This window comes from Lipophrys pholis, assembly GCF_963383615.2.
Source record: "Lipophrys pholis genome assembly, chromosome: 5".
In the NCBI taxonomy this organism is placed as follows: domain Eukaryota; kingdom Metazoa; phylum Chordata; class Actinopteri; order Blenniiformes; family Blenniidae; genus Lipophrys; species Lipophrys pholis.
The window spans coordinates 1693831-1709921 of record NC_137628.1 but is presented as its reverse complement, the minus strand read 5'-3'; the positions used below and the strand labels follow the sequence as shown (position 1 = coordinate 1709921).

Below are 16091 nucleotides of genomic sequence, written 5' to 3'. Positions count from 1 at the left end.
TTTGTGGTGTGCCTGAGTAATTAGACCAGATTAGCAATAATGTTATGGATAAACAGTAATGATTCATTTTCAGCACCAAAAGCAGCTTTTTCTTTTTAATTAGCCGTCAGAAACACTTCTCATCCTTCCATCCAGTCTGTGCACCGTGAGCTTTGACCTCTATAACACTGACAACAACACACATAGCCCTGCAACACACACCTTCTGAAAACCTCAACATGCTGATAAACACAGTTTCTTTTTTTGAAAGGATATAAAATGAGAATATATCACAAGCAATTAAAACAAACTCATAATTAGAAAATGAACCCTTTCACCACAGACTTACCCAGACTGTCCAGGAGCCATCGGTACCCTGCCAGCCATCAACACACTTCATTTACTGTGTCATTTCCCTGGTTATTTAATAATAACCAACAATTAGCTGTGTTGTCGTTAGTCCACATTTGATATGAGATACTTACTTAATTACTGAGAGCTAAACACACACCATTCTTGACACTTGTTGCCTTTAGACCTGCGTTACCTCCTCTTCAAAGTTCTGACTTTACTCTGATTACAATCTGCACAACCATCGGCTTTCTCCATGATGCTTCCAGTGGCAGTATAAATCATACCGCAGTGTGGCATCGTGCTGCGTAACACTGAGTATAGTCCAGAAGGTGAGAGGCTGATGGAAACCAACAATGGCAACTGGTTATAATCAAGGTTTCTGGGTCTCCATCTCCAGCTGTTCCTGAAGGTTTAGTCCAACAATCGCTTACCTAAAAATAAAATCAAAAAAACCTCTCTGACAGACCAATAACTAAGATTCCAGTTTCAGAATTTCACCATTCAAAACATCCATGTTCAGGTTTTGTGGCGACTTTTCTGATGTTTGATTCTTCTGAGGTAAAGGGAGGGGATGGTCTCTTCAGAGAGGAGGTGAGGTTGTTTTTCTTTCTGTTTAAAAGTATAAAAGAACCGCGTTCTTTCGCTGTTGACCTAAAGTTACATCTCAGGATCGAGTTTCACTGCAGCCAATAAAGAAGAGGAAATCCCTTGTTGGTAGGAAACACGGCATTAGACACTCGGGCTTAGTAATCTTAAAGATCTCTGAGTCTCTTGTCGAGACTCGCCACACTATCAGAAGTGAGACAGTCGAAATGGCCGCCGCCGCTGCTCGTTGTGCCGCCGCTGCTCGTTGTGTCGCTGCTGCTCTGTTGCATAACCGCTGTCTGCGCTCTGCTGCCACTTTGTTTTGCATTCATGAGTACACATATTTTGGGCACGGCGTGTTGCTCCGGGCGCAGAGTCCGCCCCCGTCCGGTTACCCAGACTTCACTTGTAAAAGCAAATAAAAAGTGCTTAAGTGGAGTCGAGATCGTTCTGAATTGAGAAGCTCTGATCCGTTAGCTTTCGTTTGACTCTTCTGCGTTTGACTCTTCTGCGTTTGACTCTTCTGCGTCCACCTTTTTCAATTCTTCACTTCTTCTTTGCAGCCCGTCTGCTTTCCCAAAGGATGCAGGAAGTGTTGTCCAATGATTTTATGTAACTTGGCAGCACGAGAACTATTGTTGTTGAAAATGTCTTCAGCTTCCTGAGAATGTTTATGGATACAATAAGCAGCCGTCTTTCTTTTCATAAACTTATTTCCAATGGAAATCTCCATGACCTTCATGCTGTGTCTGAGGGAGGGGGCAAACAGAAATTTGACTTCTGGAGCGGTGAAATCGTTTCTTTTTAATCTGAAGACCAAGAAAATTATAAATTGTTGTCACTTTCTATTAAATAAGCATCAATAATATAGTAAAGGCTTCATATATCCTGCTCAGCAGGTATCAGGAAGACAATGCAGGGATTGAAAACTCTTCCTCCCTCACTCTTCATTCACGCCAGTGAAACTCAAACCTGTTTTGAGATTGAAAACCACTGTTTGTTCTCCTCTCCCATTGTTCTTCCAGGCTTATGAGCGCCGCTTCCCCACCTGCCACCTCATCCCCATGTTCGTGGCGAGCGACGTGGTGAACGAGGAGACCAGCGAGGACGGCGCCACCAGCAAGGTCGAGCGCCGCTGCGCCCTGGACGTGGACGCTCCGCGGCTGCTCAAGAGGGCGAGTCCTGCTCCAACTAGCTTTTGTTACAAAGCAACAGCAATCCGCATTGATGCTGACTTAGTGTCTTTATGTTACAGATTGCTGGTGTGGACTACGTCTACTTCATCCAGAGAAACACTCTGAACCGAAAGGAGAGGACCCTGCACATCGAGTCTCACAACGAGACCTTCTCCAACAGGGTCATCATCCACGAGACCTGCTGCTATTCAGTGAGTACCACTCCTCACAGACCGAGCAGTGTAGGACGTATGGAAAACACAAGACGGGTCCAACCCCTCAAAGTGAGGAATTATGAAAGAGATGCGCTGTGGTTTGTAACTGGCATTCCATATTAGTCCACTAGGGCTTGCAGCGTTGCACTGAAAGCTGTTTACTTTATTGATAGTGAAATGACATGAGGCAAGGCTAGAGTAACTAGATAGAACATTTGATAAACAAAGCAATTCAGTTAAAAAGAAACCTTAAACCAGACATTTTATGTGTAAGTTCAGAAGTTAGAACATCTGCAGACCTGGAAATAACACTTTTGAACATTTTAAAATCACTCAAATCGACATTATTACATTTGATGTCAATGTGATAAAATCAGTGTGTGACATAGTTACAGACTTATAATGCCTCAATTTTTCATGCAGGATATCTGCAAATAAGTAAACTCTCCTATTGTCATGTGAATTTTCACGTCATTCTGTGAGCCTGTTGTCGTTCTCATGTACGGTGCAGCGCTGCCAGCTTGGCCGTGTTAATGTTTGGGCCTCCTTTAATCTCCTGCTGCCTCCCCGCAGAGCGAGCTGTGTTCAGACGAGTGTCGAGCGCGTTGCAGGTTATCCCAGCTCCGCTCCGCCTCGGAGTTATTCAGGTCTCTACATTCATGCTGAACGCTCACCAACACAGATCTGAAACCAGCTTGTGCTCCCGTTTCGCTCTCCCCCGCCACGTTAATTCCTCAGCTCTGACTCCAGATCTGTCCATTCATGAGGGGATGTGCTCCCAGTTAATGAGGTCAAGCACATCGCATTAGCCTCCGACCAACTAAGGCGCTAATTTTAGGTGCAAGGCCACACAGCGGTTCTTGCTGGGTACTTCAACATGATAAGGGTAACCAGGATCGACAGCTTAACTAAAGGGAGCTAATGAACCCGGAATATTTTGGAGTCGTCCGGGGTAATGAAACTCGGTGCCTTTGTCCAGTGTTTAACCCTTCACATGAGGGAGAAATTATTGATGCTTGACTGAAAAAGATCAAAACCACATATATGAATATCGTCTCCGTCCTCCATTTGCACCACGTGGGTCAACTGACCGTGTTGTGCTGCGTCGGATATTTTGACAGCAGAACCAGCATGAACTTGTGCAGAAGCTTGAGCTACAGCTGGATCGGGCTACTTCTAACTTTATTTACAGATGTACAAGAATAAACATTTAATTGTCAGAAGAATTCCCTAGTAAAAACCTCAGGGAGCCAGAATACAGAGGAATCAGACTGAGAGTGATTTAAAAAGTTCAAGACAATTTTATTACATTATTCTTGCGAGAAGAGACAATATCACAGTGCAACCTTTGCATGATTGTCCAGGAGATTTTTTTAACTGTAAAGTTGGGGAGCGTCTTCTTAATTGTTGAATTGTTTTGAGAAAGAGCCACCTGCTTCCTGTACTGTAAACATTGAAGGTTCCGAAAAGTAGCACAGAGGTTCCAAACGTGCTGACACAGGTCATCCTCATCCTCAGACTCATCCTCATTGTCAGACTTCAGACTGTTATGAGACAAAAACAAGATTTCCCTTATAGTAATCCTGTTCATCATGTCAGTACGATATCCCAGTATCGCTTTGGTGCATCGCTGGCCTCGCAACAATCCGTGGTAGGGATCCCACTGCGATGTGAGATGAAGATCGTGAAGTTTCTCAAACCGTGAAAACAATCGTCCATGAGCCGCTCTCACTCTCATAACGTGAGAATCAGAACAGAAGAGCTGATGGTAGTAGCCACTTAGCAATGCAGCAGGAGACGCTACCTAGCAAGCTAAAGAGATAGCATTAACCCCATGAGTCCCATGAGGGTAAGAAAAGGACAGACACAGGCTTCTTGATAACGTTGGCCTGAAAGGCTGCAGGCCGACTAAATTACAGACCGTCATAAAAGATCTCGTTGACAGATTTGACAGTTTATGAACATTTTCAGAACCGTCTGGTGTTTCTTGTATTTACCAGTAGTTATGCTGCAGACACATTGAAATTACTCTGAACTGTATTTGGCCTCTTGGGAGAAAAAGAAAAACAGAGTTTATGTGCTCTGTCAAACTCTGAGGACAAAATGTTCACTGCCTGACGTCCCGCCCCCCGACCGGAGCCACCTCTCAGCGGTTATGGGGTTTTGGCTCATGACTGTAACGCCTCAGCTTTACATGACACCGCGGCACGTAAAGATAAAGATAGCGCGTGTTGCTGGTTTCTCAAAGTGTACACTGCACATTAGACACACATTTTAAAGAGAATAAATGAGACTGAAGTGAAAACATATTGATGAATAAATGAGGAAAATCAGTTGATAAAAGACAAACAAAAGGAAGCAATTTTTTCACTCTGAACAATAATGTAGAGGACAGAATGTTCTGCCTGATATTCATCACAGATGTCATGATTTACTGTGTGTGGAGGAAATGTACCTGAATTAGTCTGAGACTTGTTTTGACTCATCGTGTGAACGACCCTCAGCAAACCCGCGTCCTTAATCTTGTTTTTCTTCTATTCACTCTGTATTGTTACAGAAATTTGTTATGCTGTGTTTGCTGTTTGTCTTTTTTTTTCCAAACTGTGAACAACTCATGTGTGAAATACATGAACAGGTTGACACACACTCCCACTCAGTGTGAAAACGACTCTGCGTGCGTCACCATCCACTGAAGCTGGGTGTGAGGTTACCATGGCAACCTGCTTATCTGACTTCTGCATGAGCATACAGTAAATCATAGTGTCTGTGTGTGTGTGTTTGTGTGTGTGTGTGTCTGCAGGTCCACCCGGACAATGAGGACTGGACGTGTTTTGAGCAGACTGCCAGTCTGGATATCAAGTCATTCTTTGGCTTTGAGAGCACGGTGGAAAAGATTGCCATGAAGCAATATGCCAGCAGTATCAAAAAGGTGCGTGAGGTTCAGTCCATCAAACCATCACATGTTCTACTTTCCTCTCTGCTTTCCCAACGTGCAGACACGTTTGCTCACGACGTCATTGCTGCTGCTGCTGCTGCGGCGTGGATTATGCAGAAATTGGATTAATGTGGTTTATGAACTTTGATGTTTCTGGAGAATGAGTCAAATCGTTTCATGCTGTAATTGCATAATTGAGCTTGTATAATCTGTTAGACTGAGCGGGGGGGGTCTTTAAAATCGCAGGCCCAGTGACTCATCGCCTTCATTCACAGTGGCCTCTTTGTCTTTCCATCTTTTTCTATTGCCTGACACTTCAGATCTAAGTGACTATGAATATACGCCCTCTCTGTTTGATTGAATTACACACGGAGATTCAGTACCATGTGTGTCCCACAGGGAAAAGAGATCATCGAGTTCTACCTGAAGGAGCTGGAAGACGACGGCATCACTCATGTGCCCCGTTGGAGTCCCTCCTCCCTCCCCTCGCCCCCACCCAGGCCCAGCAGCCTCTCTAGCAGCCAGCCCGTCCTCTCCAAGCCCGCCATCACACCCGCTGTGTCCATCTCGCTGGCCGCCGATGCCAAGGACGGTGCCTCGCAGGACGCGAAGCAAGACGGCGGCGCGCTGCAAGCGGACAGCCTCACAGAAAACTTGAGTGGTACACCTGAAGGTCAGCTCACTTCAGAAAGCACCCGCATGATTAAAGATCGATGGCAGCACTTCATACTTGTTATATAATAGTGACAGTGTAAAACACAGACGCACGCACGCACGCACACACACACACAAAATAATGTGATGGGCCACAAATACAGGCAGGAAATGTTTATGGAGCAATATTCACGCAAATAGTTATTAAAATGATTGAGAAAAAGTTATGAAACCAAATGAAGTCTCTGGAGATGGATCAGCCTACACACACACACACACACACACACACACACACACACACACACACACACACACACACACACACACACGCTAATAACAACAGGATGGATCAATGTTCCAGTTTTGATTTAATGAAACTGTAACACGTGTGACTTTACATTGTGATCTTAAGGAATAGATGATCCATTAGAGAAATGATGATGATGATGATGATGCACGACAACATTGAGAATCGCTGTTCGCTAAAAGAAGCGATCATCTATAAACATGCTGCGTAGCAGTTTGCGCTCTTTCTGAGTTTGAGAGTTTTGTGTTGCAGATAAGTTGGATGCAGACTATATCAAACGTTACCTGGGCGACCTGACGCCTCTGCAGGAGAGCTGCCTGATCCGACTGCGCAAATGGCTTCAGGAGACGCACAAGGGAAAGGTAACGAATATATGCAATGAAGGTGTATCAGACAGAATAAATAAATAAATGGCTTATATGTGCTGAGCTGACTTTCCTTCGAGGGCAGCAGAGCATCTGTCCACTCGTCAAAAACTGTCCAGATACAGTAGATGAATGGAAAATAAAATAACATTCATAACATGGCCATCTCCGGACATCCACACTGTAATCCTCTCTCACAAGCAACATTTTGTTCATTACAGGTATTATACTAAATGCACAAATTTCATTAACTACACAGCAAATGACGACAACATATATTTGGCTACATCAACCAAAATACTGAATACACTAGTCATGTTAAAAACACGTTTCCAGATGTACAAAAGCACCCCTCTCTCCTGCACTACAGTCAGCCCATGGACACATAATAAACTACAGTATTGTTAAAGTTGTGCAGTGTTGTAACCTCCCATCTCTGTGCAGATCCCAAAAGACGAACACATCCTGCGCTTCTTGCGGGCGCGGGACTTCAACATGGACAAAGCGCGAGAGATTCTGTGTCAGTCTCTGACCTGGAGGAAGCAGCACCAGGTGGACTACCTGCTGGAGACCTGGAGCTCGCCTCAGGTGCTGCAGGACTTCTACACTGGCGGCTGGCACCATCACGACAGAGGTGGGTTGGCAAGATTTTCCCGTGTGCCTAAACACACAAGCACGTGTTCACTGATGTTTTATCTAGGTCGCCTTCCTGCAAAAACACCTTAACTGTTTACTGAAGGAAGGTTGACGTGTTGGGTACACACACACACATATGTGTTTGTTCAGGATTACATGTGAGGCCCATTCAGTGACTTAAAACAGTTTGTAGCCCGAAGGCAACATGTCCCAGGAGCATCTTAAAACATTCAAATAGCTTTTAAAATGCATTGTTTTGTCACTTATCTCTACAATTATATGAACAAGAAAGTGTTAAGCATTACTAAAATGTCTTGGCCAGTGATGCTTTTATTTTCTTGACATATAAGATAAATATGTCAAGAAGAAAACAAAGGCTTCAAATATCATCTTATGTGCAACAGATACGTTTGAAGTGCATAATAGGAAAATAAAGGTGTGTGGTTGGTGGACAAAATGTTTACTCGGGTACTAATTAAGTATCAATTAAACAAATGAGCTGTAAGCGGCATTATAAATAGATCACTGGTGTTTTCCAGTCCACTTGTCGGTGGTCTTAATGTTATGGCTGATTGGTGTCTTTCAGCTTGGGAGCTACTTTTGAAAAGACCAGGTATCATATGAAATTCTGACCCCATGGGTCACATGGGTCACATGGGTCACACCAGTCTGAAACTCAACGATGATGCTACTTCCACACTGCTCTATGGGTTCATTGTTAACACTTTATGAATAATTTGACTGACTTCTGATGTCTGTGTGTGACACACTTTACGAATGACACGTGATCTGGTGTGCTTTGAGTTTCTTATTTACAGTACTACAAGACAAATTTCCCCTCCCAGTGTATTTACTTTCTCCCTATTTGCTCGGTACCAACAGTGGAAAAAAGCCTCCGGAGCTTCTGCTGGGTGTCCGCAGTCACATGGCCGCTAACAATGCTAACTGCTAAATCTTGCGATGGATGTTTTGTTTTGTCCCAGACGGCCGTCCTCTGTACATCCTGAGGCTGGGGCAGATGGACACCAAGGGGCTGGTTCGCGCTCTCGGGGAGGAATCTCTGCTCAGACACGTACGTAACACCAGCTGCAGCGCCGCGTTCGGGTTTATAGGCCAGGCCGCCTTCGGCTGGATTACAGGTGAGGTGTCCAGCAGATTACCTGCAGGATGTAAACACTGCACGGCATGTTAGAGAGTCCACCTATTTTATCAGGAACCTCCCAGTGTGAAGTGAGGACGCTTAAAACTCTGCAGTCGCTGATGAAGCCAGTTATTGTGAAGAACTGCTCAGGAGGAAACCAGTGTTTCCACAGGTTACATCACTAAAACCAGGTTCTTCAGTTTAACCTGACAACATCTGGAACGAATCAATACTGTTATCGATGTCTGTCTGTAATCAATATGTGATTATTCATTTTAGGTGCTGTCCATCAATGAGGAGGGTCTGAGACGCTGTGAGGAAAACACCAAGGTGTTCGGCCGACCCATCAGGTACCTACACCCAGAAAGACATGAAACAGACGTGTGCAGGATTCATGGGATCAGAAATACTCCTTCACTAAAATGGAGTTACAGCTTTCCACGTGACTGTCGGTTAATAGTGAGATGAGGGATTTCTAAGAGTTTTCCCTCCTGAAAGCAGAATCATCCTTTATTGAGAAACTGTTTGCCAACTTCCACATTTCTTCAGTTTCTTCTAAACCAGCTTCAGAGAAAACACGAATAACTTCTCATTTCAAACATGCAGTAATGTGCTTTATATGTTTACAAACAGTGAAAATCACCACAATGCTGTTCAACTCCAAGTGAATAAACATTGAAACTGAATCTGATCAGTCACATAAAACAAACACGCCCAACATGCTGAGAAGTCTTTTATTTTGGTTTTTATGATTCTGCTATTCTACATTATAATGTGCTCCAGTTGTGCCTCGTAACGGGATCATAAAACATTTCAAAGACTTCTAGAGACGGAACATTAATGCTGGTGAGTTTTACATTTTCTTTAGTGGCATTGTTTTATTTAAAACCCTCTAAAAACCTAAAAACCTAAAAACCTTTCTCATAATATCACTTAACAAACATTTTTTTAAATTTCCTAGTGTTTCAATTAATGAACTTCAAAGAGTTATGCACACACACACACACACACACACACACACACACACACACACACACACACACACACACACACACACACACACACACACACACACACACGCGCACAGAATGGAAAGAATGCAGGAGGCTGCTCTGGATTGGCAGAGTTGGAGGGAGACAGATGGATGCATGGGGGGGTCTGACGAAGGAATTGGAGGTGTCTGATTGGGGACGGGGGGGGGGGGGGGGGTCTGTTGTCTGTCATCCAGCGGGAGGCGTTGGGGATACGAGCTGCACAGGGAAGGCATGTGAACTATGAGTGGCTGTCACGTCAGCGCTCTCAGCCAGAATAGATGGGGGGACAGGAAGGAAGTGCCGAGCGAGCGCAGGCCTTCACGTTTAGAAACACTTCACCACTTTCAGCCTCACTTCAGGGCGACAGCTGCCCACTGGTCAGAAAGACGCCGTCACGCTTGCGTTTCTGAGGGCGCGTCTCCAAATCACACACTGATCCACTGGCTTGCTCCTGCGCAGCTGCTGGACGTGTTTGGTGGATCTGGAGGGACTGAACATGCGTCACCTGTGGCGTCCTGGAGTCAAGGCGCTACTGAGGATCATCGAGGTGGTGGAGGCCAACTACCCCGAGACTCTGGGCCGGCTGCTCATCCTCAGAGCACCCAGAGTTTTCCCTGTGCTCTGGACACTGGTGAGAAGCACAAACTCAAACACTGTGGTGACAAGTGTGACATCCACAGTCTGAAAAGGGATTTGATAGAATGTCCAACCCTTTTTATTCTCAGTTCAATCATTGCTTAAAGGACCACATGAAAAAAGGACCAAGTGGAGATGTTAGGAACATTTTGGACTCAGATCTGCTTCTCTTGATATGAAGCAGCATGTTAGATTTAATAAGCTACTTTTCCCACCGTCGGCTTGATCTATTTCTTCATGTTTTGATTACGAAGCATTTGAGCCGACGCAGGTCCATTCCTGTGCTTTGTAGCACGCGAGCCTCTTTGGAAACACGACTTTGTTATTGTTGTTCTGGATATTGGCAGTAAGAAAGTCACTGTTTCCATTTCGAACTGATGCATTCTGTTATTGAAGCACTGAATACAAGTGGGTGTGTCGTTATTTTGATGATTTATCAGGAATGTAGTTCTGCAGAAATACAATAGAAGCTGTAGGTGGAGTCATCGCCGCTCCTCGTCTCAGTTAGTGGGGGGGATTTATCCCTCAAAGATGATTTTATAAGCAGAAAATGTGTGAGAATTTCAGTGAGTTTGAAAGCAACTGGGTCTCCAAACCTGCAGCTTTTGTGTGATGTTCTTGTCCTCAGTGTGTCTTTATTTATCAAGTTATCCAAGCGAGGAAAGTTCACTGTGCATGAAAACATCAACCTCCCGCTTTATTCTTCTGATTGACGTCTGGAACTGAGGTTTGCATTTGCTGCTCTCAGGTGAGCCCATTCATCGATGAAAACACTCGCAAGAAGTTCCTGATCTACGCAGGCAACGACTACCAGGGTCCCGGCGGTCTGCTGGACTACATAGACAAGGAGATCATCCCAGACTTCCTGGGGGGAGAGTGCATGGTGAGTGTTCAGGTTGGAGCTCAGCAGAGTGTAGTTTCACTGCGTGAGACACGCCGCCGCCCACAGTGCACGGAGATCTCCTCCGCTGACCCACATTCTTCTGTGTTGGTGTGTGTGTGCGTGCGGCGCAGTGCGAGGTGCCCGAGGGTGGCCTGGTTCCCAAGTCCATGTACCGCACGGCCGAGGAGCTGGAGAACGAGGAGGTCCGCCTGTGGACCGAGACCATCTACCAGAGCGCCAGCATCTTCAAGGGAGCGCCACACGAGGTAAAGCCCCCGGGCGGGGGGGGGAATCGAGGTTTCACATGAAATGTAGGTCAGCATGTCGGCAAGCTGCGAGACTGCTGCCACCTAGTGGTGTGGACTGGTTAATTCAAGTTCTGAAATCTAATCTGCCTGCTGTGACATGCTGTTAGTATCAGGTTACATAAGCTCTACAAAGGGACAGATGCACTGCTATACATAATCACTCTTCTCATGAGCCTATAATCTCACACGCAGATGTTAATAATTTCATACTTTTATGTTTGTAACTGATTTTCCTTCGATCAGCTGATCTATAATGATAAATAGCATCAGTTTTGGTTGAGCTTTAATAACCTTTGAGGCTGATGGTGACGACATCAGTTATTTCTGGGGAAAACTTGTGTATTTGGAAGGTTTTACCGGTGGAGCAGGATGACTGCTGCTCAGCGATTTAGGCTTTTTGTCGTCCTGCATTAAGCGGCGACAGACTGAAGATGCGCTCAGCCTCCGTCAGAGTGATGAAACTGACTGTGACCTGAAGAGAAATCCAGTATTTATCTTTCTGTCTCTTTAAACCTCCAACCAGCTCCTGATCCAGATCATCGACGCCTCCTCCGTCATCACCTGGGACTTTGACGTGTGCAAAGGCGACGTTGTTTTCAACATCTACCATTCGAAGCGAGCCCCCCAGCCGCCGCGCAAAGACCCGCTGGGAGCCCACGGCATCACCTCCCCGGGAGGCAACAACGTGCAGCTCATCGACAAGTCCTGGACTCTGGGTCAGGACTACAGCATGGTGGAGTCTCCACTCACCTGCAAGGAGGGCGAGAGCGTGCAGGTGAGCGTCTGCAGCAACCCAGCTGGAGCACGACTCATTGATTAGTCGTAAAGCTGGTGTTTTCTGATCAGACCGAATTGATCTGTTCTCTCCGCAGGGTTCTCATATCACGCGCTGGCCGGGCTTCTACATCCTCCAGTGGAAGTTCCACAGCATGCCGGCCTGCTCGGCCACCAACCTCCCCCGAGTGGACGACGTGCTGGCCACGCTGCAGGTCTCCTCGCACAAGTGTAAAGTCATGTACTACACCGAGGTGCTGGGCTCCGAGGACTTCAGGTCAGTGACACATGGAAGACTAAAGCACACATCTGTGTCCATAATCTGTCAGTAAATCTGCTGTAAACCTCCATTTTTTTCCATCAAGTTGAGTCAGTTTCAGTTTCCACTCTCTTCACTCCTGTCTGTTTTCCACACTTTGAAAATCTCTAGAGATTTCCAGTCGTTACCAATGAGGAAACGTCGCTCCTTCAGCACTTTGTTAATCCATCTTTTTCTGTCCACTCCTCCTCCTCTTCCTCCCTTCCTCCTCCTCTTCCTCCTGTGAAGAACGGCTTGCTGTGATGTGCAGAGTCTGTAAGTGGCTCACTGTTTGCCCCCTCCGGGTGTTTGTTTGCCCCCCCCCCCCCCACCTCTTCTCCCTTGTAGCCCCGGCTCGTCATCATGCTGCTTCTGGCTGCTTCTCCCTCCACGGAACTTAAACTCTGCCCTGCTTGCATGACTAATGGTTAACTGGATCCTCCACTAGGTGGCGCTCACTGACAAAACCCATTTAACCGTTCAAGTCGAACACAAAACCCGATTGTGTTTGTGTTTCTACTAGCAGCTTCACGGAGCAGCTCACTCTGCTTCCAGTGCACACGCTTCATTCTGACTCACTGGTTCCCAACCTGAGGTCCCCGGCCTCTGTGGTGCAGGGTCAGAGGTCACGCGTGTGTGTGTGTGTGGGGGGGGGGGTTGAAGGAAACCAGGTTGGAACCACTGATGATTAACTAATCCACCGTCTGAGGTGAAATCAGTCAAATTCAGATTAATCCGGAAAAGATGCTTCAGATTATTTTCATTCTCAGATACCTTTTTTTTTTTTTAAATATGCAGGTTGAACCTCTACAGTTTAACTTTTCAAACTCATCAGCCATAACATTAGGACCGGCACACTGCGACGCCCTTCAGGAGCTTCAGCTTGAAGCTCTGAACCATTCAGCCTCACTCAAATACTAAAGTTTACACATCCTGGGGACTTTTTAAAGGATTTGTTGACTTTAATTATTTCAAAATAATTGAAATGCTTGGTGTTACTTACAACTGCAGCTCAGCTTTAAGAAAATATATAATCATCTGTCGACATGAAAGATTTAAACAGTTTTTACACTTTACATAAATCTTTTTTCACACAGTAGAGAAACCCTGAGTCTAATGTTTGAGTCCAGGCTGCAGGCAGAACCCGAGTCTCTCAGGTCTCGTTTACACGACGTTTCAAGTCAAAACACAGCGGGTTTTTTTTTTTTTTAAAGTTTCATGTTTAGAAGGAAACGGCAGAAACACGGAGAATTATGTAGTTTTCATGTTGGGCCACTAGTTGTTCTTATTATCCATCTGCTGAGCATGTGAACAACTACTGGTTACTACTACTAAGGGACCAGAACCAGGACCAGGACCAGAGTTTCTGCCGTCTATTCAGGACAGAGCCCGAGTGTGTCCAGAAACTATCGTTTCCACGGCGACGGAGTCTGAGCGAGTTCAAACGGTTATGTTTGAAACGTCGTGTAAACAAACCCGCAAACCGGTGAAACTTCTGAGTTTTCACTTGAAGTTTTTGTCGTGTAAACGAGTTCTTATGGGAGTGACGTGGCTGCATGGTTCTACATCATGACCCCCCCCCCCCACACACACACACACACACTCCACTGAGCCACAAGTTGCCTGCTGCTCACTCATATGTTCTCTCTCTCCACCCCCACAGGGGTTCGATGACGAGTTTGGAGTCGAGTCACAGCGGTTTCTCTCAGCTCAGCGCCGCCACCACGTCCTCCAACCAGTCCCAGTCCAGCTCCATGATCTCCAGGTAGACACCCCCCTCCTCCCCCCCATCCTGGACTCTGTTCCTCCTGCAGCCGGTCTCTGGAACTGACGACAAGGAAACTGGAACTAAAACCGATTAAAGGGCTGATTTTTGCACAAAGGTTGTATATTTTTGTGCCTGGCATCTCTGCCGGGGCCGCAGTTTGAACCTGACGATTTACGCCGAATGTTTGCACCCCGTCTCGCTCCGGGCGGAGAGGTCAAAGGTCAAGAGGTGGCGAGAGGCGCCTTCACGGCTCCACCAGCTGAAACAGAAGCAATATTCTCAACCCGGAGCTGCAAGACCACGTAAAGACACTGGAGGCGCTGTTACTTACACACACACACACACACACACACACACACACACACACACACACACACACACACACACACACACACACACCCGCGCACACACACTCGCCATATTGTTCCAGGATGTTTGTGCGGTCTGTAGATGTGGGCGGAGTCAAAAACTAAACTGAGCTCACCTGCAGACAGTTTGAATCGAACAGTTCCCATTGTTCCCTCCACACCCGCCAACCCGTCTTCCACAAGGGCTTTTATCACACCTTGACGAAAAATTTACCTGGTCTGACTGATCCACAAGAAGCAATAACAACTTTGTACTGCGTGAACTCTCTGTCCATCGTGGGGGGTGGGGGGGGGGGGGGGTTAAGCTGGTAAACAGCCTAAAGTTTGTGGCACTTGAATCATTTGTTCGTCTCCAGGGAGAAACTCAGTCTTTCTCTTGGGAACGAGGTGAGGATGTTCATGTTTGGTATCAGTTTCTTTCCATTTGAAAAGGTGCCACGTCTGGAGGGAACATGCATTTTCGAGGGATGAGCAGCACAACGACCAGACGCTTTGGTTTGTCTGGTTATTTAAATGGTGTAAAGGTGAGAGCAGCCTGACGTCTGCCGCCGTCCTCGACACGGTTCACAAAGATCCACACAGACAATTCAGTGTCATCGACTCAGTAGCACCTCCACATCTGGACGACGTCTGCACGGGTTGAACATGAATCAGCAGTCAAAGTGACACAGATTGAGCTCTGCTGCTCATCCCACAAATGCATGTTGAGTACAGATGAACCTGCCTTCAAACAGGTTCGAACATTTGTTCTCCACAGCAGAAGAAAATCCATCACACACTTGATTTCCTGACTGACTGCTTTGTTTTTTCATATTTTAACCTCGTATATTTCAAACGAGCGTGTGCATGTGTTTGGTTTCTCCTGCGTCTGAACAGAGGAACTCGGGCCGGATCGCCGGCGGCTGGAGAACCAATGAAACGCCTGAGTTTGGACGGTTGTGGTGTAACTGGGCAGAACTGCCATGTTTAGTTTTCATTTCTCAGTGAGGCAGACGGAGTGCATTGTGGGTGAATGGTATCATGTGTTGGTTTGTTACTGTGGGTTAACAGGTCAGATATTTAAGATTTAGCCATTTTAAGAGCCATGTGTCAATAAATACCATTTTAGCCTTTTGTACGCATCACGTAGAAACGTACCTGCTTTTGTTTCCTGTTTTTCGAAGTCGCCACTGTCACAGGTTGTGAACTGAACATTTATATATATATATATATATATTTAAATAAGAAATACAGTTGATTTGGTTAATGAGCATCCAGGACTTCCCACCTGCACACGGGACAGAAACCATCACTATTGCCAAGAGTTGTTGGATGCTGTTGCCATGGTTACTGAGTGCAGCTGATTGCAAAAAGAATTTAAATAAAATCTATTAAAAAAAAAGGAGCAAAGGGCGAGACGCCAACCCGGCCGGTCTGGTTTTGATACATAGAACTGCTGGGGTTTTAACTCTGAAGGGTTTCTTTGTGGTATCTACACGTCGCTAACTGCAATAACATGAACTGCTTTACGGAGAAACGACCTCCTCACACTGAGGGCGACGTGTGTGAGTGTGAAAAAAAACAGGAAGCTATGCCTGTAAAATGTGCATAAAGACTCCGCCACCCTCTGGAGCATGACCCAGATCAACATCACTCCACCGCAGAGGTTTCTAACACTCCATGGAAAACATGCTCAA

The 16091-nt window shown here is 45.9% G+C and overlaps 1 protein-coding gene across 1 annotated transcript in view; it reads left to right on the top strand.

The window, feature by feature from the left end:
* Positions 1–15549, top strand: part of LOC308109955 (SEC14-like protein 1) — a 34181-nt gene extending 18632 nt beyond the window's left edge. The window contains exons 3-16 of the mRNA XM_080463851.1: positions 1944–2093; positions 2174–2305; positions 5109–5237; positions 5643–5916; positions 6457–6566; positions 7014–7203; positions 8189–8277; positions 8626–8696; positions 9840–10011; positions 10765–10899; positions 11031–11165; positions 11731–11982; positions 12080–12258; positions 13943–15549. Coding sequence (XP_080319977.1) covers positions 1944–2093; positions 2174–2305; positions 5109–5237; positions 5643–5916; positions 6457–6566; positions 7014–7203; positions 8189–8277; positions 8626–8696; positions 9840–10011; positions 10765–10899; positions 11031–11165; positions 11731–11982; positions 12080–12258; positions 13943–14048 — 2124 coding nt within the window. The 3' untranslated portion in view covers positions 14049–15549. The remainder of the gene's footprint in view (positions 1–1943; positions 2094–2173; positions 2306–5108; positions 5238–5642; positions 5917–6456; positions 6567–7013; positions 7204–8188; positions 8278–8625; positions 8697–9839; positions 10012–10764; positions 10900–11030; positions 11166–11730; positions 11983–12079; positions 12259–13942) is intronic.
* The last annotated feature ends 542 nt before the right edge of the window (positions 15550–16091 follow it).